The sequence below is a fragment of the Gopherus evgoodei genome, chromosome 1 (assembly GCF_007399415.2).
Source record: "Gopherus evgoodei ecotype Sinaloan lineage chromosome 1, rGopEvg1_v1.p, whole genome shotgun sequence".
Taxonomy (NCBI): Eukaryota; Metazoa; Chordata; order Testudines; family Testudinidae; genus Gopherus; species Gopherus evgoodei.
The window spans coordinates 243,145,340-243,172,617 of record NC_044322.1 but is presented as its reverse complement, the minus strand read 5'-3'; the positions used below and the strand labels follow the sequence as shown (position 1 = coordinate 243,172,617).

At 40.1% G+C, this 27,278-nt stretch overlaps 1 protein-coding gene across 8 annotated transcripts in view; it reads left to right on the top strand.

The window, feature by feature from the left end:
- Positions 1-27,278, top strand: part of SOX5 (SRY-box transcription factor 5) — an 880,866-nt gene that overhangs the window by 833,680 nt on the left and 19,908 nt on the right. For 5 of the 8 annotated variants that reach the window (XM_030541505.1, XM_030541513.1, XM_030541522.1 and 2 more), the window contains 2 exons: positions 6,995-7,172; positions 13,182-13,354. In XM_030541505.1, the coding sequence (XP_030397365.1) occupies positions 6,995-7,172; positions 13,182-13,354 (351 nt within the window). The remainder of the gene's footprint in view (positions 1-6,994; positions 7,173-13,181; positions 13,355-27,278) is intronic. The other 3 variants (XM_030541529.1, XM_030541480.1, XM_030541499.1) reach the window with 2 other exon arrangements.

Below are 27,278 nucleotides of genomic sequence, written 5' to 3'. Positions count from 1 at the left end.
TGTGTTCTGGCCTGGCCTGGAAAAGGTGCAGCCAATAGTTCTTTCTCCTAGACACCGCATGGGCCAAAGTGAAAGTCCTTTGTACCCCAGAAAGAGGATTAGCACTGAAAGGAAAAACATTGTGTGAGGGGATGAGTGCCCAAAGAATAGACCTCCCTGGGAGTCCCCAAAATCCTAAAGCTAGTCTTGGAAAAGAGGAGCCAAAACTTGCCAGTTAACATAGAATTTTGTAGAATGTGTAATTCCAGTGTCCTGTTCACTCAGGATTAGTTACGTGATTTCAGGTAGTTCTGTATATAGAACCTCCACAGGCTTTGTGACTGAGCTCCCACCAATGCTGCTACTGATGATAGGACAAAATCTTGCTTAAGCTTGTGCCCTCCTTACTGAAGCTCCTCCATCAACAGAAATGGAAACTGTGCATGAGCATGTCGAGAAAAGAACATACTCCCCTGGATGACTGCTAATCATGGAACTGCTGTCCTAAAAGCAATAGTCATGGGAATAACAACGCATTGTGTTCTGTAATCCCAAAAGTAAGAAGAGCATTTGGGGAATACCAGCAGTGACTGAAACCACCAGTGTGTAGCCCTGGGAGCTATGCACTAGGCAGTTGAGAATGCAATACAATAAATAAAACAGGTTTTTACACTAGATTTAAGGGTCAGCTAAAGCCAAAACCAGAAACTGTTTGAGGTGAAAATGAGAATCCAGGCTGAGATTTACCTGTAGCTGCCATACATTAATTAGCAAAAGTCTGCGCTGTGCTGCACCAGAGAGGTAGAGGACAGCCTTACTCCAATATTTCCCTTGGATCTGCTTCTCAGGGCCTTTCCCTCTGCTTCCTGATCAACTCTGGTCAATGCCCAGTCTTCAGAATTTCTGTACTGCAAATGTTAACTCAGATGTACAATAAGATTTAGTAATTTCAGTGCATCCAAAGAATAATTCTCCACATCTAAGATTTTAAAAATCTGCTCTGTTTTTATCATATTATGACCCAGAGGTCGGTCTCTCTGTCTTCCTCCCTGTCTTGTTGCGTCTCTGTGTAGATACATAAATTTCCACTTCTAGAGGAAGGGATGCATTATTCTTAATCAAAACTTGGAAATGTGGCAGGAGGAGGTGCAGCTGCAGATGAACATTATCTAATTCAACCATCCTGTCGTTTAACATCCTTACTTAATTTAATACAATTATTTAATCAGTGAGGATAATATCAGCAGTATGATTCATTTATACAACGTTTCACAACTGCCTTTAGCTCTCATCGTCTTATTATCACCACTGATAATTTCATGAGTGACTATGGAAAAAGAAAAAGAACTGCCGGTATCTTTCTGTGTGGGGACAGCTGTACTCTTCGGGGGACAATGATATTGGAGGATTTTATTTGTGTGTGTGCAATTGCACCCCTGTTACTGATATATATTTACGGTTAAACATTTCTGGATAAGCTCATGACTGGATGACTAGGCCAGTGACTGGGTGTATTGTTCAGTGTGCAACAATAGCAACATTGTCTTTGCAGACGCACCAGTTAATGCTCCATATTTTGCATTTTTGTTGAAATGAAGATCTCCATGAAAGAGAAGGAGGGTGGGGGAAGTGGGGCCATGGTTTTGTTTCTGGAGAGATGGGGGATGCATTCTTTGAGAAACCCCTTTTCTGGCTCCGTGTTTCTAACTCATTTGGCTGTAATTTGTACCCTCAAGGTCATTTAGATAGGCAGCAATATGTGGTGAATGTGTTCCCAGAGGTCATGAAAAGCCTCTTTAGTAGAACACACTAGGCTGTGCTTATGCCAGATCATTTGAGCACATTTGTATTGCCAGTCAGATGATGCACAGTGTAGTTCATGATTTTGTAATAAACTGTGCAACCTGGACCTTCAGTTTGTACTGTTGAGGGATGAAGTGCTTGGGCTTATACTACAACACAGTGTTTCAATAACTGTATTTTAATAGTAAATTAATATATAAAATATCTGAAAAGAAGCTAGATTATTAAAATCCAAATGGATATACCTGATCTTTTTTTTCCCCCCTCTCTGAGATTGGTCCACTCATCTGGGTCAGCCCTCTTTCATTGATTTTTTATTAACTGAGACAGAGGAACTCTGGGTAAGGTATTCCAGTCCCCACTAAAATTCCTACTCGGGCAAAAATCCCATTGGCTTCATGGGGGTTTTGCCTGAGTAAGGACTAAATAGAGATCTCAGGATCTGGCCCATAGAGACATTAAAGAAAACATAATTTCAATCAGTTATTTGGTGGGACAATATTAGTGACTTGGGAGTCAGGATTCTAGGGTTTACTCCAGGCTCTGCCACTGATTTACAGAACAACCTTGGGAAAATCACTTAGCCTGTGTCTGCCTCATTTTCCCTATCTGTATTACTAACACTTAGAATTTATTTAGCACTTTACATTTACAAAGAACAATACAAACATCTATAAAATGGGTGCAGTACATATCTAACCCATCAGGAGTATTTTGGCTTGTTTATATTTATGTTTATAAGACACTTAGAAATCCTCAGATAGAAGGCTTTGTTTTACATGATACTTCAGTGAGAAAGCTTAAAGCTCTACAAATCCAAGTCATTCCAAGATATAAAATTCAGATCTTGGACCTTGAATTCTCTGATCTCTCCATATCTCGTCTACCCCCTCCTCCTCCTTCTCCCTACCCCCCAATTCCATACTCTCCCACCCTCCAAAAATAAAAAGTTCAGGGGGATTCAGATCTGGAATTTTGTTTCTGTCCATTATAGGACTAGGAACCAGCTGTAAAAACTTAGATCAGATCTAGGATCTGACCTCCCCATAGTCCCAAAGTTAATGAGGTTTTGGGTCTATCTCTGGTATAGTTTATGATGATCTTTCAACAAAGGAAAGCAAACCACTAAAGCTGTTCGAAAGAATGCTGTGCTGATAATATCATGGCATAAGGGACTGAAATCTCCATTACAATGCATTGGTTCTGCTGCATATATTTCTTTTTAGCAGCCTTAGGGGTATGTTTTTGCTTCTGCTTTGCTCTTCACATTTATTTCTTAATGTTTTGTTTTGTTTTGTTCGCCAAATATGCCACTTTTAAAGGAAACATTTCCTAACCTTTAAATGAGATCATATTTCACTTTCATCACATCTGTGTTTATATTATTACAAGACTTTTAGGTCTTAATGACTTCTATTTTAAGAATTAATCGTTTGGGCTGATTATATAAATAAATGTTTGACTTTGTTAACTCTTCAGGAAAAAAAAATTGGCCTGTTCTTATCATTGGTATCTTAGAATAACTCCGCATATGTGTGTGTTGGGGGAGAGGGGGAGGAGGCAGGGACCAATGAATTTTGGATTTCCTCTAATAAAAGTAAGTGTGGAAAGTAATGTTAGATTCTGTGATCCACCTAAAAAAATCTCTGTCCTCCCTTAAAGGCACTGGCTACCTGGACTGATCATGTTGGATCTGATTTTTATTTACAGTAGGGCCTTGTACACTGCTAGAGTGGTGTAAAGGGCCCTTGATATAAATGAAAATCAGGTCTACTAGACTTTAAGATGGCAACACACTAGCTACAACTGTATTGGTTATAAATAATGGTAAGAAGGCAAAATGCCAAATTCTCCTCTCAGTTACACAGGTGTAAATCAATAATGAAGTCATTTAAACTGGGAAAGTTGCGAGTAGAATCTCTGGTCCAGAGAATTTAAACGTATATCTGCAAGTAAGGAAAGGATAAAGTGTTCCATCACATATTGAGCGAAGGTTCTATTGTTGATCTTCATGTTCAAAACAATTGTACATTATAACCAAATCCCAAAACATTTTTTATACCAGATTCTAAGGATCTGACTCAGAACTTTTAAACTCTCAGACCAGATTTTAAATGGCATTTCAGTCCAAATGTGGGTTTGATAGGGCCTTTTGAAATGAGAGAGGTAAAATATTATAAACTCTGAATGGTAAAGTAACATGTTGTAAATACATGTAATAGCTCAAAATAGTCCACTCATTCTCCTGTATAAGAAGCAAGCTTGTGTGACCTCCAATTAATTTACCATTAGCCTGAACACACAATGAAAGTGAATGAAGGGGCAATTTGGAATGACATTTATCAGCTCTGGAACTGTCGACTTCTATTATTTCCACAAGGCCTTACACTTCTTGGCTCCAGAGAAAGCAGTGCTGATTTGAATGAAGAAGAGCATTCTTAGCACCACGAATATTTACAGCACAGACATCTCCATGGTGGGGTAACTCAGACAGAAAGACTGCCACCACCATTTCCAACTTGCATTAAATGAGACATTTAAAAAAAATTGCTTAGTGAGCTAACTGAAAGCCTTGCACTTCAAACCAGAAAAAAAAAGGGAGGGGGATGGGAATGAGGGAGGCAGGCAAAAGAGAGAAGAAAAGAAGGAAAGGAAGTGAAGCTCAGTGGGACTGGATAGCCCAAAGATTTATTAAAAGGGAGAGGGTATGGAGCCCTCACCTCTAAAACGTAGGTTTGAATCTAGCCTACATCTTTATGGTCAGTGAAAGCCATTCCCATCTGATGACTGTTTGGTGGCCTATATGAAATGAGGTGGTGGTCTCAGTCAGGTTTCCAGGGACAGACATTTCTTCACAGAGCTCATCACCATATCTGGAACTAATCAACCCCTTTTTTTGGCACTTATAATAGAGGTCAAGAATTGCATATACATGGAAACTGACCTCTTTGGAAGGGAACTGATAAAAGTTGGTGGGGAAGTTTGCATTGCTTCTGGTGATCTGTGCTAAATAGAGGACTTTGGTCTCCAGGGATATTAGTCTGGCACATTTCATCAACAGGGGTGGTTGGGTTTGTTGGGGTTTTTTTTCGTTTTTTTATTTGTTTTCTTAAGTTGCACTTTTTTAACTGTTTCACTGCTGATCTACCACAGTTGTTCCACTACTTTCAATAGAAAACAACAGTACAACAGGACAAACCCCATCCCTGTTAGCAACGCAGTGGCTGTGTTTTATTCAGATCTGAATGTCCATTAAGAGTCAAGCAAGTACCAGGACTGGATTTATAGTTCTTAGTCTTAAGTGGAATCGGTTCTAAACACTGTAAATTTACATGTCCAAAAATTTCAGTTAAACTGGGTAAAATTTCCAGAATCCTCTAAGGAGCAAAGTGTCATGGAAAGACAATGAGTGCTCCTAAGTGAGCTAGGTCACTGTTGAAAATGGGATTTAGGCTCTTAAATCACTTTGGCACTTTTGAAAATTTTGCCCACTAATTTTTGTTCTTTATTATGCTTTATAAGTCTTCACAGGAAGTATCTAGGAGAACTTAACTATCACTTTAAAAATGACATTTTTGTCCTTTATTTCCCTGATCATTTTGTTTATTTTGTTTTAATTCATTTTTAACTATGATGATTACAAAAGTATAAAAGTAATCAAATACATTCAAATGTAATAAAGACACTTAACTCAGAAGCTTGCCTGTTTGAGATAATTGAAAGGTGGCATAACAGTGCTTTGCAGAATTACAAGTAGGTTGTTTGATGATGAAGACATTCATATTTATATAACATGTTTCCATATGCAGTATAGACCACTGGAAAATTCCTTACTTTCTGCAGAATACTGCATTCTTTGGACCAGAATTAGTATTACAGTAGCTTCAGATACTCCAAAAGTAACAGGGAAAAATTCCAGTGGAGTTTGCTCTACCTTTACCAATCCTACATTATGGGCCTGATTCTGATCTCACACTGGTGTCAGTCAGGAGTAATTTCATAGGAGCAAATGGACTTTCTTGAATGTAAAACTTACGAAAGGAGACCAGAATCAACTCTACTATATCTGTAATAGAGCCCATGCAAAAATATTATTTCCATAAGTTAAAGGATGGGCTTCTTAATTCACAAGTTGAAGAGGAAAGTTTAGCTCTGCAAGGATATCTTTAACACATCCTGCTTTGGCATGATATGATAGTAGAAGACACACAAGTTGCGAATAAGTATGTGGCAGAATGGTCCGAAAACACAGATACCATTTCTGGATATTAAAAAGTAATTTTTAAAAAGGGTTTGCTATTGTATCTCCTCTACAGGGACAGAAAGGGGCTTCCCAGATCCTTCTTTTGCTTTTCGTTAGAGTCAAACCAAAACATGTGACTTTTGATTTTTAATGTATTGTTCAGCATTGTTTATTGCTCGTGCTCGCTCTCTGTCTGTCTCTCTCTCTCTCTGTATGCCAGATTCAGTCCTGAACAAAGCCAATATAACTCCTGTTGATTTCACTGTTTGTTGAACTCTCTTTATGAACTTAGCCCATGTTTTCAATGTATACAACCATGGTAATTATTAGTGAACCTCTAAACTTTCCTATAAACATCCAAAAGTTTAGATGCTTATTCTAAATTATGCAAATCTCTGATGGAGATTTGGAAGCTGGAACTAGCACAAAAACAGACTTTCTGGTCCTGACTGGATAAAAATACCCATGAAAGAGATTGCTTGTGGAACTTCGATACTTGTGAAAACCAGGGAGTTCAGAGGAAAATAAAAATAGAAATACAAAACTAACACATTTACTCACAAGTTTACCCAAGTTTTAGAACTACAAATAAGTTTGGGTTTGGATTGAATTTTAGTTGACAGTTGTTTTAATTTTTATTTTTTCCATCCATCTCAAGTTTTAAAAAATTACACAAAATATTATTGTCAACGTACTCCTGTTTGGATTGTATAACTATGTATCAAATTTGGGGGAAATTCTTACATACATTGTGCAAATAAAGAATGTTCTCTAATTCTCTAGTTCATGGGACATTTTGATTCTCAGCTGTCATAACACGATAGCATCACAGAAAATGTTGCACGATGCATTTTTAGGATCACTCATTTGCAACTTCCCATGAATGGAACGTGACTATCTGTGTTTGGGTACAACTATGGCAGTGGCAGCAGCATCTTTATGACATGCTTTATGTTGTGCTCGTTGTAGGATGAAGTGGCTCAGCCGCTGAACCTCTCAGCTAAACCCAAGACGTCTGAGGGAAAATCTCCGACATCGCCTACTTCTCCTCATATGCCAGCTCTGAGAATAAACAGTGGGGCCAGTTCACTCAAATCCTCAGTGCCAGCAACATTAGCCAGTCCCTCGGCCAGAGTTAACACAATAGGTATGTTTGTTTTCTTTTGGTTTTGTTGATGTAGCACAGAGGTCAGCATTAAAAAAAATCAGCATTTGCCAACCAATGCCACACAATGGCACGAAGGTGGGGCCGAATATTGCATTCATTGAAGTCAGTGGCAAAGCGCTAAGTGATCTCAGTAGTGCATGATTGGGATCTTAACTCTTCACATTCAGCATGGGAAAAACTTGTGTTATTTCAGATAATTCTGTATGATAACAATGAATAAATGATTGTTCTGTGGCTACCACTGTATTACAGTGATTCAGACATTCACCATTTAAAAGTATAAACAACTGATGAATAAGCTTTTAAAAAATCCCTAGGAGTTGCATGTCTACATGTGCATAAAGTTCCTTAGAAATTATCAGGTCTGATGCATAGTCCACTGAAAAGCTTTGTGGGGCATTATTTTAGCTTAATCTACCAGGAGTAGTATTAATGGCTAACTAAAAAGTCACCAGGTACATTTCAAAACATACTTTACATTGTATCTTGAAAACAGTCAGGCTAGCTGCTTTTAGTATTGTTCTGTAATATATTATTATTCCTCCCTCCCTCCAAAACTACCTCCCTTGCGACCATTTAAACAATAAATGGTTCTGGTGTTATTGACACTTTGTATTTCACAAGTGCTTTATATTAAAAGGGAGGGTGGGATGTGTGCCCCCACGTGCGTGCCAGGTCCTTATGTGTAATGTATATGTATAAATAACATGCAGACACCCCCCATTGTAATGATCATCTTTTTCAATCTACTGTACAAAGTGATTGAATATACAGTAGAACCTCAGAGTATGAACACCAGAGTTACAAACCGACTAGTTAACTACACACCTCATTTGGAACCAGAAGTACACAATCAAGCAGCAGCAGAGACACTTTCCCCCCCCCCCCCAAAAGCAAATACAGTACAGTACTGTGTTAAATGTAGTATCAGAGGGTAGCCGTGTTAGTCTGGATCTGTAAAAGCAGCAAAGAATCCTGTGGCACCTTATAGACTAACAGACGTTTTGGAGCATGAGCATGTCCCCATGCATCTGAGGAAGTGGGTATTCACCCACGAAAGCTCATGCTCCAAAACATCTGTTAGTCTATAAGGTGCCACAGGATTCTTTGCTGTGTTAAATGTAAACTACTAAAAAATAAATGGAAAGCAGCATTTTTCTTCTGCATAGTAACATTTCAAAGCTGTATTCATAGAATGATAGAATCATAGAATATCAGGGTTGGAAGGGACCTCTGGAGGTCATCTAGTCCAACCCCCTGCTCAAAACGGGACCAATCCCCAACTAAACCGTCCCAGCCAGGGCTTTGTCAAGCCTGACCTTAAAACCCTCTAAGGAAGGAGATTCCACCACCTCCCTAGGTAACCCATTCCAGTGCTTCACCACCCTCCTAGTGAAAAAGTTTTTCCTAATATCCAACCTAAACCTCCCCTACTGCAACTTGAGACCATTACTCCTTGTTCTGTCATCTGGTACCACTAAGAACAGTCTAGAGCCATCCTCTTTGGAACCCCCTTTCAGGTAGTTAAAAGCAGCTATCAAATCCCCCCTCATTCCTCTTTTCTGCAGACTAAACTATCCCAGTTCCCTCAGCCTCCCTTCATATGTCATGGACTCCAGCCCCCCAATCACTTTCACTGCCCCCTGCTGGACTCTATTCAACCTCTCCACATCCTTCCTGTAGTGTGGGGCCCAAAACTGGACACAGTACTCCACATCAGGCTTCACCAATGTTGACTAGAATATTAAATCAATGTTCAGTTGTAAGCTTTTGAAAGAACAACCATAACGTTCTGTGCAGAGCTATGAACATGTCAGAGTTACAAACAACCTCTATTCCCGAGGTGTTTGTAACTCTGAGGTTCTACTGTAACTTGAATTGTGATTTCAGGGTGTAAATTAATCACTAACTATTTGGGATTAGGTTGAGACCTTCCTGGTTGGGGGCCGGGGGGAGTGTACTACAGTTGCTTATTGTGGGGTTTCTTGCACCTTCCTCTGAAGCAGCTAGTACTGGCCACTTTTGGAGACAGGATACTGGACTGAATAGACCACAGGTCTGATCCAGTTTGGCTGTTGCTATGATTTTTCCATTGCAACACAGTGAGACTGTTTGAGGCACTGTGCAGCATAGTCCAGCTGTACATACACCAGTAAGACCCACACTTATGCCCCAAGTTTAAAATCCCTATAGATGGGTCCCAGTGTGCAGACAGATGGGAGTTATGATTACATGCACCAAATAGAGAACATACTTCTATGGCCAGGGTGAAAAGGGAAATTATTTAATCCAGCATGACATTCTATAAAACGCCATAAATGTTTCATAAATATCCTATTGTTAATTCATGACTTATTATGTATTATTCTTATTAGAACTACACTATTTAACTTGCTGGGTTAGTAATGTATTTGCATCTTTAATCTATTTGGTCCTGCTGCTCTCTGTGTATAGTGGGCTGAGCTTTCTTTCTTTTCAGTTTAAAACCTTTGTCCTGAGGAGAGTGAACAGCAGCTCTAAGCATAGAGTTAAGAATCTGACCTGCCTCCCAGTGGCAGACAGTCTTCTTGTTCTCCTCTTCCTCCACCCTTGATATTTTCCATAGATTTGAGATCCCTATAATTTACTTTTCTCCCTTTAACAAAATGCAGATTTTGAAACACTGTACCTGTAATGAGTGATAATGTAATTGGATAAAAGCTGCGAGGATGAATGGAGCTTTAAAGGTCACTCTTGTAAGAAGAATTAATGTGTTATACCATTAATAAACCATGGAAAACTGTGGAGCAAAAGATAACATACTTAAGTTATTGTTAATGACATAGAGTTCATTGCTTTATATCTCCTAGCTACAAATACAGAAAGTGGCTTTTTGAGGTTGCTAGCTGAACAGTATCATTTTGTGTACTGTACAAGATAAGCTGTCTTTAAATGCGGCACAAGAACTGGACAGACACAGGCTGCCCCTATCAAAAATCTGTCCTTTATGGAGAACTGGATGATTCAGAGGCTTGGTAATGGTATGTGGAGCCTTTTACTGCTAAGTAACTAGTTCACAGCCAGCCACAGTTGTAGTAAGCAAAAGCCGTTACCATGTATAAACTCTTTGTTGACCTTAACAAAATGAGTTGTTGAGCTCAGTCAAGCCCGCAGCAGAAGTTTACACATGACTTAAAACCACCACAGTTGACAACCTTGTTGTCCCTTTAAGCAAAAAGACCCAAGTACTGAATGGACTAGGTAGACTGAACTATCTTCTTAGTTTAAGAGGTAGGTCGCTCCTGCACAGAGCTGAAGCACACCGGTGGGAACCTTACAAGTCCATTAACCATGCTGTCTCTGATCTCAGGATAAAAAGAGGACTTTGGTCTCTAGGGCTGTCCATGAGACGGTGGGCCTTCTGACCTAGGTGGGCTTAGGCCCACTGCCCTGGAATTCACATAGGCTGGCACCTTTCCCACCACTAAATTCACTTTAAAACCACCTTTTAAAATCCATCCTTCAGACTGTTTGTTTTCACTGTGCTCACAATATCGTTCAGTTGTATCTGGTCAAGGGGAGCATGCACCTATATATCAGAAATAATGTAGAGCATGTATCTAGTGGCACATATGGTATGTGGTCCTTTGGTTAGATACATCCACACTGCCTGTAAATCAATCTATAACTTGCGGAGTCACATGTCTCATGATTTCACATACAACTTTAAATCCAGGCATTTCTTTTCAGAGGCAGGCATATGCCTACCTATTAAAAACAAAAACAAGTCCCCCCTTCCTCCCTCTCCGTTGTCTCCAACATCTAGATACTGGTTTGGCAATCCCTGTAACTAAGTGCATTTAGTATCTCTCTGTCAATAATTCACCATGTACCCTAAACAAAAATAATTTACTTTTGACTTGCATCTATATTAATCTTTTCTCTGCATACCGGCATATTGGCAGCTATTGAAAAACTTAAGGAGTGCTTGCTTTTATTCACTGACATGTGCCAAATCTTCTCAAAGAGAGTGGTAGTCAGGAAAAAAACAAATGGTCTGGAGAAGGGCATGAATTCCATTTTTTAGGCAAATTCAGCTATAATACAGATTGTAACTATTATACCCACCCTAATCAAGAGCACTGCTGTTTTTAAATGTCACTGTTTTTTTGTTTGCTTTTTAATATATTTTGACCAAATGCAAACTTGATCAATAACAGATGCAAGGTGGGGAAAGAACCAAGTGACTTGCTAAGATGGGGACCAACCCCCCCCCCTCAAAAAACACCCTATGATACCATTTAGGAGGCATGGATTACATCCTTCCTAGCACTGTCATTGCCCCGAAATCACTGAGCCCAAGTCATTTAGTAAAAATAAGTTATGTGGATCAAATTAATTTTATGTAAAACTGCCAGTGTTTTCAGATACCTAACTGAAAGGTATTTGCTGATCTGCTCCCCCTACACTCAGACTGTACAGAAACTTTTGCTTTCAATTCTCCAAAGGAGACCAGAATGCCAGGTTCATTTGGGGAGGGGGTGTGTGGAATGAGGGCACAGCAGTGCAGCACTGAACTAATCTGACATCAGCTTCTTCCACTGAAATGTTTTAAGCAGCAAGACAATGTTCTACGTTTTTTGGCAATCAGTGGATCAGATAGAAGACTCTAGCACTACAACAAGGATGTGTAATCTGACATGATTAGACAAGGCTCTTTAGGAACAGAACATTCATAATTGAGACAAAGAAAGAGTATTAATAACACTTTCCTAACACGGCAGTTAGCCATTTTATATTTCCTTTCTTTAATCTTAGTGTTTTTCAACAAATCATGGGATTTAATAGCGTGTTTTGGCAGATTAGAGGATTTATGGCCCAGATGTTTTTTGTTCTAAAAATGGATTAGGGTGTAAAGTTTGCTGGAATCCATGGAACATGTTGAGGCAAGCCGGTCATTTTGTGTGTGATTAGTGCTTGCCTTCTGTCTCACAGTCCCTCCATCTGTCACAATTCACCAATGGATCTGGTTAGATTTAGCCTCATGTCACAAACAGAAGTCCCTTTTCTGGGCAATTTCATATTACAGATTCATTTTATGCCATTTTTATGCCCTAGTTAAAAGACAGAAAGAAGTGTGTGTGTTGAGGGGGGTGGGTGGGGAGGAATGAGAGATACTAGCTTCTCCTATAAAGTTTGAAAAATAGACAGGGGCTTGGAGTCTTCCATCAGTATTCCATCCTACAAATCACATGCAGATCATAATAAGTATAATCTACAGTATGCTAAAGGGAAAAAAATGATAGAGTATCATGTTTAAAATTAAATAGCATTAGCTGTGCTGGTGATGATTGTAACATTTTAAAATGAAATAATTCAGCCACTACTAGTGCTGAACCCTAGGCAGTGAATTCACAGCCAAGTAGAGTAGACATCCGACCTGCTATCAGCAACATGAATAGAGCGGGAACATAGGTCCATGGAGCTGCGGTTTCTTATACATTTCTGAATGACAGGTGGCGGGGAGCATTCGATGGTGGAAGTTTCTTTTCCCAGCCATTATGTGCCTTGTATCTATAGCAAACCACCGCCACCTGTGGTTTATTTTAATGTATTCATAAGTTTTAAGAAAGAGAAGGAAAAAATGGTCTATTTTTAATGGTTTTGGATTGCTTGCATGACCAAGGCCTCCCACGTCCCCTATCAAGTTACATCCTGCTGTATACAAACCACAAGGCCAATCTCTATAATGTTGGGTAAACATTGAAACTAATGGAATCAAGTATCAGAGTGATGCTATCGGTACTAATGTTTCTCATGGTTTATACCCAGGTGGCTCTATCATATGAGCAGCATATTTTCCAAGCACAGACAGGTTTATGGGTCTGTTCATTGTCTCTGTCTCTTTCTCATTTAATTAAGTGCCCAAGGAAAGCAATGATGAGTTTCACTGACAAAAGCGAAAATGTTTTCTCGTAACTTTCCTTTCTTTCTTCCTTTCTTTTAAAGATATTCTTTCTTCTATCACGTCGTCAGGTTATTTAAATGACCATGATGCTGTTACCAAGGCAATCCAGGAGGCCAGACAGATGAAGGAGCAACTTCGGAGGGAACAACAGGTGCTTGATGGGAAGGTGGCTGTTGTGAATAGTCTGGGTCTCAATAACTGCAGGACAGAAAAGGTCAGTTCTTGAGACTCCCTTTTCTGATAGTCACTTGGGTGATCATATTCTCCTCGTGTTCAGGCATTACAGATATACACACACAATCTCTTTCTCCCTCTCCTTTCTCTTCCTCTCTTCCCTGCTCTGTCTCCCTCCTTCCTTTTAGAATATCTTCTTCTGTCAAAAAACAAACAAAAACAGCCTCACACAGACATGGAGACAGTAGAGCCTAAAACATAGTTAAAGTCCTTATGAAAACTTTGGAGACCACTAATTCTCTGTTCCAGGCTGTCAGTATGTATTATGACTAGGTGATCTTTGAAATATCTGGGTCTGAGTGAAAATCTTGCTTTATGGAAATGCTTACATGTTTTTGTGAGATGAACTGGATTTGCAAATATGCAGGCTTCTTTAGGAACATAAGCTTTGCTGATACTCAGGCTCAGCTTCTGGGTATTTAGCCTTATGAGGTTGTCATATATGATGTTTCGTGACCATTGCAACATAGCACTGTCAAGTCATGTTAGATGACTTAGCAAAACTGAAAAAAACAGAGAATTGACAATACGAACTGCACCAGATATTTTCAGTAGAACCTAGAAGCGTTAGAACTGAGGGGCCCTGAATTATTCTAATTTTGCCTGCTAAACTGTAATAAGCAAAATCGGTAATATTTTCTTCTCAGGGAACACTTGTATATATTGTATCTAGCACAGTCGTTTTGTCATGGGGGTTACAAGAGTCACAGGTTCCACAACTGTCTGCTTTTTTCAGGAAATGCGTGTGACTACTTTCTGTTGCCCTACCCCTTGCTGAAGGGGTGCTTAGGACCACTGGTCCCTTCCTAGCCATGTTTACACTGAGATGAAGACAGTTATGCTACCTAAGACAGAAATGTGCAAAAGTTGTTGGGTGCTCCACAAATTCATGTTTTTACAATATATTTTCCAGGATTTTTTCCCAAATATTTCTCCAGACAAAACTGCTTTAATGCTATGAAATAATCAAGATGAAATATTATTGCATTTGGTGAAAATGAAATTTTATCGGATCCCCCAGTTCTCGTGGCTTTTTCATTCCAAGATCCCCATATGACTCATTCAGATAGGCAGATAGATAGAATAAAAATGATCAGCTACTTAGCAATAACTTGAAAGTCAGCTTGTGAGTCAAACAATATTGTCCAGAACGAGCAGATTGCTAATTTGGATAGCTTTCCAGTTTCCCTGGTTTTTAGATGGAGTTTGATCAATATCTGTGAGAAGCCAGCAGACCGGATAATGAATGTTAAATGTACATGTGAGTCCGTCACTACTGTACTTTTTCACCAGCCTAGCATGGGTGTAAATGATGTAGAAATGGCTCCAATTTCATGCACTCTCCTGAGAAGAAGGGGGAGAAAAAAGAGGTCAGTGTAATAGGTGTCTGGCAGTACATAAAACCTCTTTTAGAAGAATAAGGGTATTGGGTATTGACAGAGAGGGACAGAGCATGTTTATGGCATTTCACATAGAAGAGTAGCAGAAGGGAAGGGGGGAAAGTGGAGTATCAGCTATAAGGCGAAGTGATCACAAGCACAAAGGAATTTATATTCAAATATTTAAGCATTCTTGAAAGGATGCTTGGAGCAGAAATTCCTTTTCTGTGCTCCCCATGTAGAAATGACTTTAACACTCAGCCAGATGCTAATGCAAAGTGACTCAAGCTATTCCTCGCAAGCATAGCTAAATTGCCGTTATTTGTTAAGCGCATTGAATTCAGCTGTGGATACAGCAGTTGGTTGCATTCAGAAAGCATCTGTACCCTTTTTTTTTTTAATCCTCCAAAGCAGAGACAACTCTACCTATCTCCCCCCTCTCCTCCCCTGTGCTGGCTGGGAATTGTCAAGTGACAACCGACCAAATCCTTTTGGACAGGAAGCCTTCATCCTGAGTCCTATATACTTGCAAAGCAGGCCTTGTGGTTGGATCAGGGAGCCCATTAAAAGCACTTTGATGGTATGGAAATTCATCTTCATGAAGCACCCAGGCCCCTAAGCAGCATGCTGTTTAGCTGTGGTTACAGATCAGTCATTCAAATCGGAGGGCAGTAATTGTGCTGACGGCTTGTACAGCAATGGAAGTACATAAAATAATCCCAGGCACTCCACCATGGCACTGTGAGTTAATCTTCTTTAATACACAGATCAGCTGTTGTTCTAACACATGACTTTATGCCGGCTCTAGTGACTTTGCACAGCCTTTTGATTAAGTAACAGGAGTGGAACCATCTGCATTCGCTTTATTCTGTTACTTTCCTATTCTTAGGCTCCTCCTTGCCCTTCTGTTTTCACTTCTCACCATCACCGCATGCTCTAGTTCATGTTCCCTGTTTGGCTTGGCTGTCCATGAGGGGAAGGTATAGCATTTGTGGAGTTGGGGGGTTCAGTTTTTCTTTTTTAAAGTGGCAATAGCTTTTTTTGATACAATAGCTGCCAAACTTTTTCAGGATTTCATTCTGAAGAAGACACAAAGGTTAGATCCAAATCAGAACTCTACGAAAGTGCAGTGGTGTTTTGGATCTGGGTTGCTGGTTTGACCCATTATAATGATAGGGGCTAGTTGTGAAATTTCATTTGGATGTGCAGGAGCTCAGAGTGGACAGGATTTATTTGTGGGCGGGGGCGGGGTTTGGATTGGATTGATCCAGCAGAAAGAAAGAGAGGTGTCTGTGACGTTTGGAAACCTAGCTGAACTTTCCATACATTCTGGTTCTTCTCATCTAATTATAGCCAGATGGGAAGTTCTGATCCTGAATTGGATCAGAACTTCTCCAAAGTTTGAGGGTGTTTGGGTCTAGGTTTTTGCTTAAAGCTTTTATCGAGACCTCCCCCGGCATTTGAAAAAAAAGGAAAGTATTGCCAGTGTCAGTTAAATTATGTTCCTAAAATTTTTCTTTCCTTTTTCATGGAAGAGAAAGAGAGAAAGGTAGTGGGGAGAGAGAAACTGAGAACATTATAGATTGGTCTCTAAGGGTTTACATCAACAAGCTTAAGGGCCAGCCCAGTGATTTAAGAGTTAAACACACCAAACTGCCAGGTCTTTGGGTTTCCTGCTTTTGTCCCTCGCTCCCTGCAGAACTGGTCAGAACAGACTAGCTACCAAGGCATTGCAATCAACGCATTAATGATTGGTTATGGTGCTTGCACACATGGGTACTGATACATAGCTGTTTATGCCATGTGCTGGACAGCAAGACGATCCTGAATCACTTCATTCTCGCTGGAATGTTGCTAATCTTTATGGGCCAGGCACACTGTGCCATAGTGCGGTCCAGAGTTTAGTCCCTTCTTTCCCAGTGTTGTTGGTACAGTTATGGAGCTATTTTTGGGGCAGGTTGAGCCTTTTTATTGCATGAATAGTAATCCCACCCACCAATGCTTGGGTCTGCATTTCTGAACTGCCCAAAGTCACGAGTACTGTTAAGGATCTGTCTGCTGGGTGTGGCTGGAAAGGCACAGGGGCAGGAAATCCCTTTTTATGAATGTGCATCCTAAAGTCCCAGAGGCTGTTTTCCATATATTCACGTGACCCAGGGGCTAGTTTCATGTTCCTAGCTGGGATGGGTCTCTGTAGATGGGCAGTGCTCTCAGCAGTAAGGCAGAAGTCAGACAGATAGAAATTGTGTGGGATTGGAGAGGCATTGTGCTAGAGGAGGCATAAGCAAGAAAAAAGATTCAAAAGTGACTAGGATTTTTAGATGCCTTGATTTGTGGGCACCCAACACTTTATGAGTACTTTAATTTCAGAGGGTTTTAGTACTTTTAGTACATAATGAATGTAGATTTTACTGAAATGTATTTTAATTGGGAATGAAATAAAATATATTTTTAAAATTCTTTTCTTGGAAATGCTTCAAGATAAATCAGAAGTGTGTGTCTCTCTGTGTGTGTGTTTTTCTGGTTTCTTGGAAACCCAGGAACATAGTTTTATTTATAAATGTGATCTACCGTTAATTATAGCTTGATGCTTACTCTACATAAACAATATTACCTTTTATACATGGAGCTCAAAGAGTGCAGATTTTCATCTAGAGCAAACGCTGCAGTGGGCAGCATCAGAAAGCGGACTGTGATCTATTTATTCAGCCAAAAAACTGCACATTCTTCTACACATTGAAGGCACACAACCACAAGTACTGGCATGTGTGTGCATGCATACAAACACACAATGCACTCATATACAAATACACAACACATGTGTGGATACAACAGATGCGTATGCTCCACGAGAAAAAAGCTAGCCATAAATTTGTATATACACTCAGAACCTATAAACAAGTAAACACATATGTACATACTCACATATCTGTAAACACACACACACACACGCATGCAGGTGTGCATGGAAACAGTTCCACAAATAAACATGCATATGTGTTCAGGTATGCTCCATCAAATAGACATACTAACATCTGAGTGTTGTGCACACCTATAAATACACAAGCAGCACACACACACCAACCAACTGTAAGTGTTTCTTAACCTATGATACCAGTTCCCTCACTTATTGCTGAGAGCACATCCCTCTTCTAAAAGGCTCTGACATGTACTTGTCTGCTGGGTTGTAACTAAAGAGCTATTTGTAACAATATTTATTCCAGCATTGTAAGCAGAAGCCTGTTTTATTACTCATGCTTTAGGAACACTAGGTCCAGGATGCCTTTCCTCTCATTTCCACCCACCCCATCTCCCATCATCCTCCTCACTCCCACCCTCCCCTTCCCTCTCTTCCCTTTAACAGAGTGCCAAACATGAAATGACAGTGACCAATGTTGACTTAATGTGGATGTTTAATAATGAAAAAAGTGTGTCAGTTCCAGTGTTAGTTACAAATGGCACTAAGTGTATCGGGTGGCAGCCCTGTAATAATTTTACATCCATCATTCTTTCCTGATGCCTCACCAGTTGCCTGATGGATGGAGCCAACAGAGTTAACTCTTAAGGAACTGCAGTGGTCTGTTGAGCTGAAGTTAATCCAGTCTATGCTTTCCCCTAAGGGGAGCTGAGGAAGTGCATTATTATGAATCCTGAGCTACCAGACGCTGCTCTTTGAGAAATAGAAAACTGGAGCTCACATCACTGAAGGCATGGGGAAAAGCTGCTATAAAATGGGATTTTAATTTTTTTCAGTTGAATTTTTGACTTAAATAATATATTGTTCTTCCTAAAGGCTAAATTGGAGCAGGAGTTTCCAAAGGCGGCCAGATCCAAAGCACACAGAAGCCAGTGAGAGTTTTTCCATTGACTTAAAAGGGCTTTGGATAGGGCCGATAGTGAGCAGGCTGTGGATATAGTAAAGCAAGGGAAGGCAGGAATTGGGGGCAGTTAAATTGGTCTTGTTTTCTAAGTAGAAGGAAACCACTGGAAAGTAATCCAGAGGTACAGTGCTTACATTCTGTACCAAAGTGCTCTGTAAAAGTTAAACCCTGCTCATTTTAATGGTCTTCAGATCGTATAAGTCTTTTGCCTTTTACTGGAAAAATACTGTAGCATTTCTGCTGGCTAGCAAAGGCTATACAGCACAGACACGTTATATACATTTATACATCAAACTCTGTGTACATGTAATATATGGGTCCTGTAATTTGTAGCCCTCTCTATTTCTTATTGGCCTGGAAAACACTAGAAAAGATTAATAGTATAATATTTTTGTTCTGTTCTCACAGAGAGATATGTCGGTTTATAATTTTTATACTATGTGGGGACGAAGGGCTTTTTTGTGACAACTGACTGTTAGAGACTCCAAATCACCTTCCAACACAGAACTTAACATGTGGTCTCTGGTTTTTCCTATCCATCCTGCACACCCAGTAAAACCTTCTTAATTCTGTTTTACTGAGATTCTTTGCTAGTGGAAATTTCTTGAATGCAGGGTAGGGTGGAGGGGGTTGCAATCCTCTTTGTTAATGCTATCAGCAGAGAGCAGACAGTTTTCAAAGAGCATGACAACAAGGCAAGCAGGTATTATGTCATCGCCCATCCATCACGCTGTACGTCAGCCTTTCAATAAGTCCAATCAACAATCTCAACAGGATCATTCACAGTAAAGGGGCAATTTATTCAGAGAGCTTCTGAATCTAGTGTCTTTTCCCCTGAAACATCTTTATTATTTTTTTAATTGAATTACAATACATTTTAAATACATTGCACACTGCAGAGATCAGTGGTTTTTTTGCCCAGCATTGCTAACTAAGCATTAAACATTTTGATTTGTTTGAGCTTAAAGTTTAGTTCATTTTTTCCCATTTGCTTCTTGGGGTTTGCGTATATTTACAGCCTCTGCATTTAATGGCCACATGCCTTATTTTCACAGATGGCCAGTGGAAGACTTTTTTCCTTCTTCTTCTTCTTCTTCTTCTCTCTCTCTCTCTCTCTCTCTCTCTCTCTCTTTAATAGAGCCTGCTTTTGGTTCTGCTACATTTGTCACAGTGCCACCACTTTCAGCTAGCGAGTGCCCACGCATGGTAGGGAATGATTATGGGATGAGGTTTTGTCAAGCTTTCTGTGGATTCCTCTTTTTCATTTTAAAACAAACTTTTTTCTGGTTGACCTTCATCCCTGCTAAAAGTTCATATATGTATATAACGGGAAAATCATGTGTTTTTTTGGATACGTCATTATGGTGAGAGGCATGGGCAGGGTTAGCTAATAAAATGAGCGACGCACCAGGGAGGGGTGAATTGTGCCCACAGATGTGCGTGTGCAACTCCCATTGAGATCAGTAGGAATAGCACACAAACATATGAGGGAAGAACCCTGGGTCCCATAGTGATGCCAAAGACTGAATGGGCATGTAGCCTGGATTCTCTGTTCACTCCTTGCAGTAATCACCCTCCAAATCAAGTTCAGGACAACATTCGTAGTGTAGCTTGGGGAAGCTGCCCCTGAAGCTACCTGTACCAAACTCAGCATTACTAACCCCAAACATTCAAAACACATGAGTCATCCCCTCTCCCTGTCTCAAAATCATGGCTTAAAGAAAGCATGAGGGTTTTTTTTCTTTTTTTTTTTTTAAATGTTTTTTAATTTGCCTTGCAGTTTCGGAGCCTCTATGGGTCACGATTTTAAACTTTGCTCTACCACCATGAAGGCTGGAAACCTTTTTTGTTTTGTTTTTTTAAAATGAAATCTTAGATTCTCACAAAATCATAGCACCAGGAGCTGGAGCTTTAAGTAAAACATCAGGTATGTCAAGAGTGACAATAAGATCATGGCCAATATCAACACTTATATCTGGCCTGGGAGTAAGCAGAACCTGGGCCTCATTCTCCTCTAACTCTCAATTGTGTAAATTGGGAATAAACCCACTAAAATCAAAGGAATTAAACTAGTGTTAGTGAGAAGAAGGCCAGGTCCATTTAGTCTGGACTGTCAGGCTTTTGCCAGTGCTAAAATGCATGTATTCATTTATTTGAATTACAAACAGCCTCTAGCATCCTGGTGTGTGTGTAGAACTCTGCTGTTTGTTGGAATGAGCATGATGTTGATCCTGGTGAGCAAACAAATCAGGCTTTAGTACAGTTTGGAAAATCTGGCAGTTTTCTACTCAGGAGATAGTGTAGATGGAAAATGTGTGAATCTCTTTATTAGGCCAGAGCGCATTGCTGAAATGTTAGGCAGTGGCTTAGCAGCTTTCACAGCTAGGAAAAAAATTAAAAGAAACTGATCTATACATATGTAATGCTTCTAAGTAATCAAGTCACTCATTGTTTAGTAAACAATTACCAACAAAGTGGAGTCCGCTTTCTTAACTTTCTGTTAAATGATGCAGGCCCGCCCTCCCTGGATATCCTGTATGGGCTGTGATTTCCACTTCACTTCATTTTTTTGTGTCCCACACCTTTTCTCTGATTAACCCTTCATTGTCATCATAGACCAAATGTTATGGCACTTTCTCTCCTGCTGGGAGGAAAACTAATACTTTGTGTTTATATTCCATTTTTCACCCATAGATCTCAAAGCATTTTCAAAGGTGGGTATCTTTATCTCCATTTTACAGATGGGGAAATTGAGGCACAGAGAGGTTGAGTGACTTATCCAAGCACGTCAGCCGTGAAGTCAGGAATAGAAACCAGGTTCCTGACTCCCAACCTATTCTCAGTTCAGCAGAAAACTGCTGTGTTCGGCTGAGAATCAGTCCTGGAATCAACATGGCAAAACCTTTTGCAGGAAAGAAACAGCTGCCTACATCACTTTTTCTACCTCTCCTCCACCCCTTCTCCAAGAAAAGGGGCTTCCACATTTTTTGGAAGTCTTGACTGTGAACTTACAGAGCTCACCACCAGAATACATACTGGACTGCTAAGCCCTCTTCATCTTTGCAAAGATAATTCCCTGTTCCTTTAGATTTTGCTGCTTTCTACCATTTTTTAAAACAGTTTGTTTTAGGCAAAATGTTTTCTAAACAGCACCTTATTTGTTGAGGAAGTTTCAGTTTGTTGAATGAAACATTAATAAATACATTAGGCGCCTGATCCAGAGGCCATTGAAATCAATGGGAGTCTTTCCATTCACTTCAAGGGTCTCTAAGTCAGGCACTGGATGAATTCAGTGCTAGTGGAAGGTGCTGAATTGGCAGCTCTGGAAATTGAAGGCCTGTGTCCACAAACAAGTACAGCACAGGAAGTAAACATGCATACTCTATTCCACTAATGCCCATTAGTTTAATCTGGAGTCCACCTCTGAGGATAAGAGAGTAGTTAAGACTTTGCACAGTCAATTCAGAGCTTTTATAATCAGGCAACTTTTTACTAGAACAGCTGCTAAGACACCTGTTTACCGAGACCACCAAGGGTAGCTTACCAAACAGCTATCAGTCACTTTTGAACCAAGAGTTCAAACGACTGGGTTTGAACAGACAACCAACAGTCAAAAGGTTTGTACCCACTTCACAAGCCATCCAGTCCCAACTGAGACTGGAATTGAAGAGTTTTTTTAAAACAAGTACCATAAAATCAGAAAGGCCCCTCAAATGAGGAATGTTGTTTTATTTCTTTTAATTCTGATTTTAGATTTGGTGAGTGGATTATTATTCCATAGACAAGAAAGAGATCTCAGATAAATAAGAGTGAAAGAGCTGAGGGGGTGCTGAATACATTGTTTGTTCATATTTAACTTAGATGCAGCAACAACAACAACAAAATCCCCAACTGATAAATTGTGGTTACATTATAAATAATCTTTCATCTTCTTTGGTGGTCCATAGAGTTTATATAATTGGAAGGTTAAAACCCTTCTTTGTTGTTTCTTTCCTTTTCATTAGTACAGTAGAAGACTATAAAATAGTGCAGCCAGAAGGGGTTTAACAATTACTAACTCAACATTTGAAAGTCTCACTCTATTTTATCATTTTATGCGTGTGCCTTTAATGAGTTTTATAGCCCTACAAGCAGGATCCATTGTAACAGTTGATCTGTAGTTGATCTTATTATATTTTATTTTACTTTTCCTGATAACACCTGTCACCAGCACGAATCCCAGTTCCACTGTCACAGAGGAAGTATGACTTGTGGTCATGGCACTGAATTGGGATTCAAGAGATCTCAGTACAAATCCTGGCACCACCAGACACTTCCTGTGTGACCGTGGGCAAGTCACTTAACTTCTCTGTCTCTGGCTCTTATCTGTAAAACAGGGATATAAATACTTCCCTACTCCACAGGGGTGTTGTGAGGATGAACTCATTAATGTGTGAGAGATATTATGATAAGCAACTTAGAAAAAACGCTTCCCAAAAATACAGAATCAAATTCACTCTTGGAGTAAGAATGCTAAAGTCAATGAAGGTGCATTCCATTATGTCACCAGTGGGCTTATCACATAGTGTTTAAAATGGGAAATCTTCTGCTTTCATCTGGATGTAAATAAAAACAACATCCATTTGTATTTGGCATGATCTAGGAGGTAAAATACTGGACTAAGGGCCCAATCCTTCAGTTCAGTGCATACAAGCTCACAAATTCCCATCTCTGCTTCTGTATTCTGTGAGTTCTTAGGCAACTAGGAGCTAGTCTACACCAGAAGCACTACATCAGCACAGTTGCACTGATGCAGCTGCGCCGCTGTAGCAAGTCTGGTGAAGATACTCTATTCTGACGGGCGAGAGCTCTCCTGTCAGCATAATAAATCCACCTCCGCGAGAGGAGGGAGAAGCTCTTATTCACACCCCTGAGCAGCATAAGGTATACTGAAGTAAGTGGTGGTGTAGACCTGGCCCAGCTCACTCAGCCTCTCTGTCCCTCATTTATGTTGTTTGTACTCACCTATCTCACTGGGGAGTGCTAAGATTCCATTAAGAACTCTGGATGAAAGGCAATGTATAAATGCAAATTATTACGATGCTTATTACTTCAGTGGACACAGGATCTTCACTTGGGATTTTGTGACTGAAAAAAGATTAGTTTAAAAAGGTCTCACTTATGTCTGATAATGGGATAGGACTCTCATTCTTTTTATGGGCGAGAAAAAAATATCTTAAGGTGGCTTTTCAGAGGACCACTAAGATCTCCAATGTGGTTATCCAGCCAGAGAATGTTTTTCTGTAGCCAAGCTGAAAGGAACTTATATTGCAAGGCCCTCTTGCATGGATTAGTGGCTGATCGGATCTGACCGGCACTTAAAAACTCCTGTGTGCGCTGATTAAGTGGTATATGTGAATAGTTATTAATAACTGTGGTTTGCTGAGTGGAATCTCTGTGCTCACCACTATACAGAATGTTGCAGGGTGCCAGGAACCCTACCTCGGAGTCTTACAATCAAAGGCTGATTTGAAAACTAGCCTCTCACCTCAGTTTTTTTCTGGTAAATGTTGCTGTCCAGCAGATTTGCTCTATATTGCCCTTTAGGAATTAGTCACATACTTCCCTTAGTGCAGTACGTGGCACAACTGGATGATCAGAATCAGAGGGGCACCTAACGGACCATCCATTTCTTCTGCTTGACGCTGTATATAAGGAAATTAAGGCTAAGGGCCACTTGCCCAGTCAATGCAATCAGGATTTTTAAGTGCAAGACCTGATAAGCACGATATCAAAATTTCATTTATATAGACCAGGTGTGTGGTTCATCCAGGCTGCTGGACAAAAGGATTTTTCTTAGCCTGGTCCTGTCAGTTCACTTGGAATAAGGAGAACTTGATAGCTGTGTCTGACACTCTAGAGTGGCTGCATCCCTATGAGCTCAGGAAAATGTATGCATCTCAAACCTGAATGAAAATATTCATGACAAGGAGAATGGGTATGGAGTGGAGAGGGAATTGAATACAAAAGAGCGGACAGCTCCAGTAAAATGTTTAACCTTGAATTACGCAATTTGAGAAAGGTTTTTGGCAAAGCACAACCCTTAACTCTTAAGTGTTTGCCAAGTACCCCAGCCAAATGAATGTCTCAGTGGGGGGAGCTGTCACTCAAGAATGGAAGCATGCACATAATCTCAGATACCGGAGCCTAAAATGAGGTGGGGGAAGGGCAAAGGGTGATTTGGGAATATATCAGAGTGTCTTCATTTTCCAAACCTTCCAAGGTTTTGATTCATATCTGGGTAGCGGTAGGAGGAGCTCTGGCAAAGGTCATCAGTCTGTTCAACAGATGTTTTGACTCCTCATGCTCTGTTTCTTGTATGAGAGAGAGAGACGGCAATCAAGTTCTTGTCATTTTTAGATCAGTGTTTTGTTAAGTTATGACAGCTATCCATGACAGAGAGCCAAGTAACTTCTGCAGCTGACCACGTAACTGAGTCTGACTTGTGATGCTTAGTCATTTTATTTGGTCTGGGACTCTGTGTGTGTGTGTGTGTGTGTTCTTTTCTTTCTTTCTTTTTAAAAATCTAATTAGAACATTGCTTGGAGCCCTGCCACTAACTCTCCAACAGATTACTTTCTTTGGTTATGCCTTAAAAACCTTCTCATCTGTTTGTGGCTATTAACTGTTCCTAATTGGCTGTACTCTCTCATGTGTATTTTTCTGAATTTGTCTGTCACTTTTATAGTTCTCTGTTCCTCTTGAGTGGGGTCATTTGCAGGATTGCTCCTTACAATATATTTTCTACTGCTTTGTCTATTATGCTTTTAAATGACCTAAGCAATGGGGCTTTATTGCTCCCATAGTGAGACTATGCTACGATCTAATTGAACTGACCATTAGGATAGTTTCCCTCAATCTCTGCCTAATTTTGTCATAGAATCACAGATGTTACAAATGGAAAAATATCTGTTAACTCCTTTAGGGCCTGATCCAAATTCCACTGAAGTCAAAAGAAAGATTCAGTGGGGGCTGGCTCAAGCCCCTAGTCCAACACTGGGCCAGGGCAGGATTTTTCCCTACTATATATTTTCATGTGGCTTAGATGCTCATTTTAAATCTGATTCTTTTTCAAGTAGCCCTTGTATCACGTCTGTGCGTCTGGGCTAGTTCTACAACTCCCAACAACAGACCTGGTTTTCCCTGATCCAGGTTGTAACAGATGACATTCACTCACTGTTTATATCAGTGGTTTTCAACCTTTTTTTCATTTACAGACCCCTACAAAAAATTTCAGATGGAGGTGCCGACCCCTTTGGAAATCTTAGACATAGGCTGTGGACCCCTAGGGGTGGTTTGAAAACCACTGGCTTGTCTCGTGGATGATATTTGCTACTCGAAGTATTTTAGGGAATATCAATCTATTTCCTTCAAAAATCTTGGCCCTGGAGGGATCTTTCAGGACACCATGAGAATGAAACTCTCCTCCTCCCCCCAAAAAGCTGTAATGTAATTGCTAAAATGAGTTCAGGGCCTAGCTCAATGCAAAGTGCACTGAAGTTTCATTTCTTTCCGACCTTCAGTGGCAAGTAACAACTGCGCTCCTCTGTGTGCCACTGAGCCCATCGTTTGTAGCACCTGGCAGCCTTTGTATCGTTTATTATGTACTTACACAACTACTGTGGTGATAGGGAGCAGGGGGAGTTTTAAGTACTCGTAACTGGCTACCAAATTACGATAACTATGATTAATGGATCCTTTTTATGTGTGAACTTGAAACCACTGTGTATCCCTATTTGGAGTCACTAAATAGATTTTATGAGATGAGGGTGGATTGGCATTATCAGCATGTTGCAGTTAATTTGTGGGAGGAGGAGAGCCCTTGTTCCATTGTTGTTCGTATGTGGCCATTAGTATTTTCAACTTGCATTGAAATATCATCTGAGAAAGGTAAGAGAGAGGGTTCCAGCTAATGAGATACTGCTACCCACCTAGTGTAACCCCCTTCGGTAAAACAATAAGGGATCATTGTGCTTATCTGCGCTTTTCATGTCTGGCACTCTGTTCTACTGATCATCATTTTGTATTGCACATGTGTTTGTTTTACATATTTTTTTTAATGTCAGGTTTGGAGGAAAACTGCTGCAGCTTGTGTAGTGGTTAGACTGCATGACTGGGATTCAGAACATGACCCCTGTGCCCAGGATTTTATAAAAGTGCCTATCCCCACAGAATCTTAGTACCTGTGTTCTGTCCTCAAATCTACCACTTTTCTCTTTTACTGCATGATCTTAGGAGGGAGAGTTTCTGTGCCCAATTTACACATCTGTTACATGGGTAAAATAGTGCCCACTTCACACAGAGCACTGAGTTTTAATGAGAATTTCAAATGTACTTTGAGAGCATCCACGTGAAATGTGCTATTCAGGTACCACATCTTATTATTAATCATACATGGTGACTTTCATTCCCCACCTTCTGTCGTGCCCCAGTAGATGTTTTGCCTGTGTAAGAACTGCAGGATTTAGCCCCTTTCTCCAAGATATTGATTATTTTCCTCTTTATTTGGATAACCATTGTTCCCATAAGGGTGCTTCTGGATTTTTGTTTGAAATAACCGTATTTCCTTACTTCGGTAGCTGCTTGTTGTCACTGAAGTGTAACA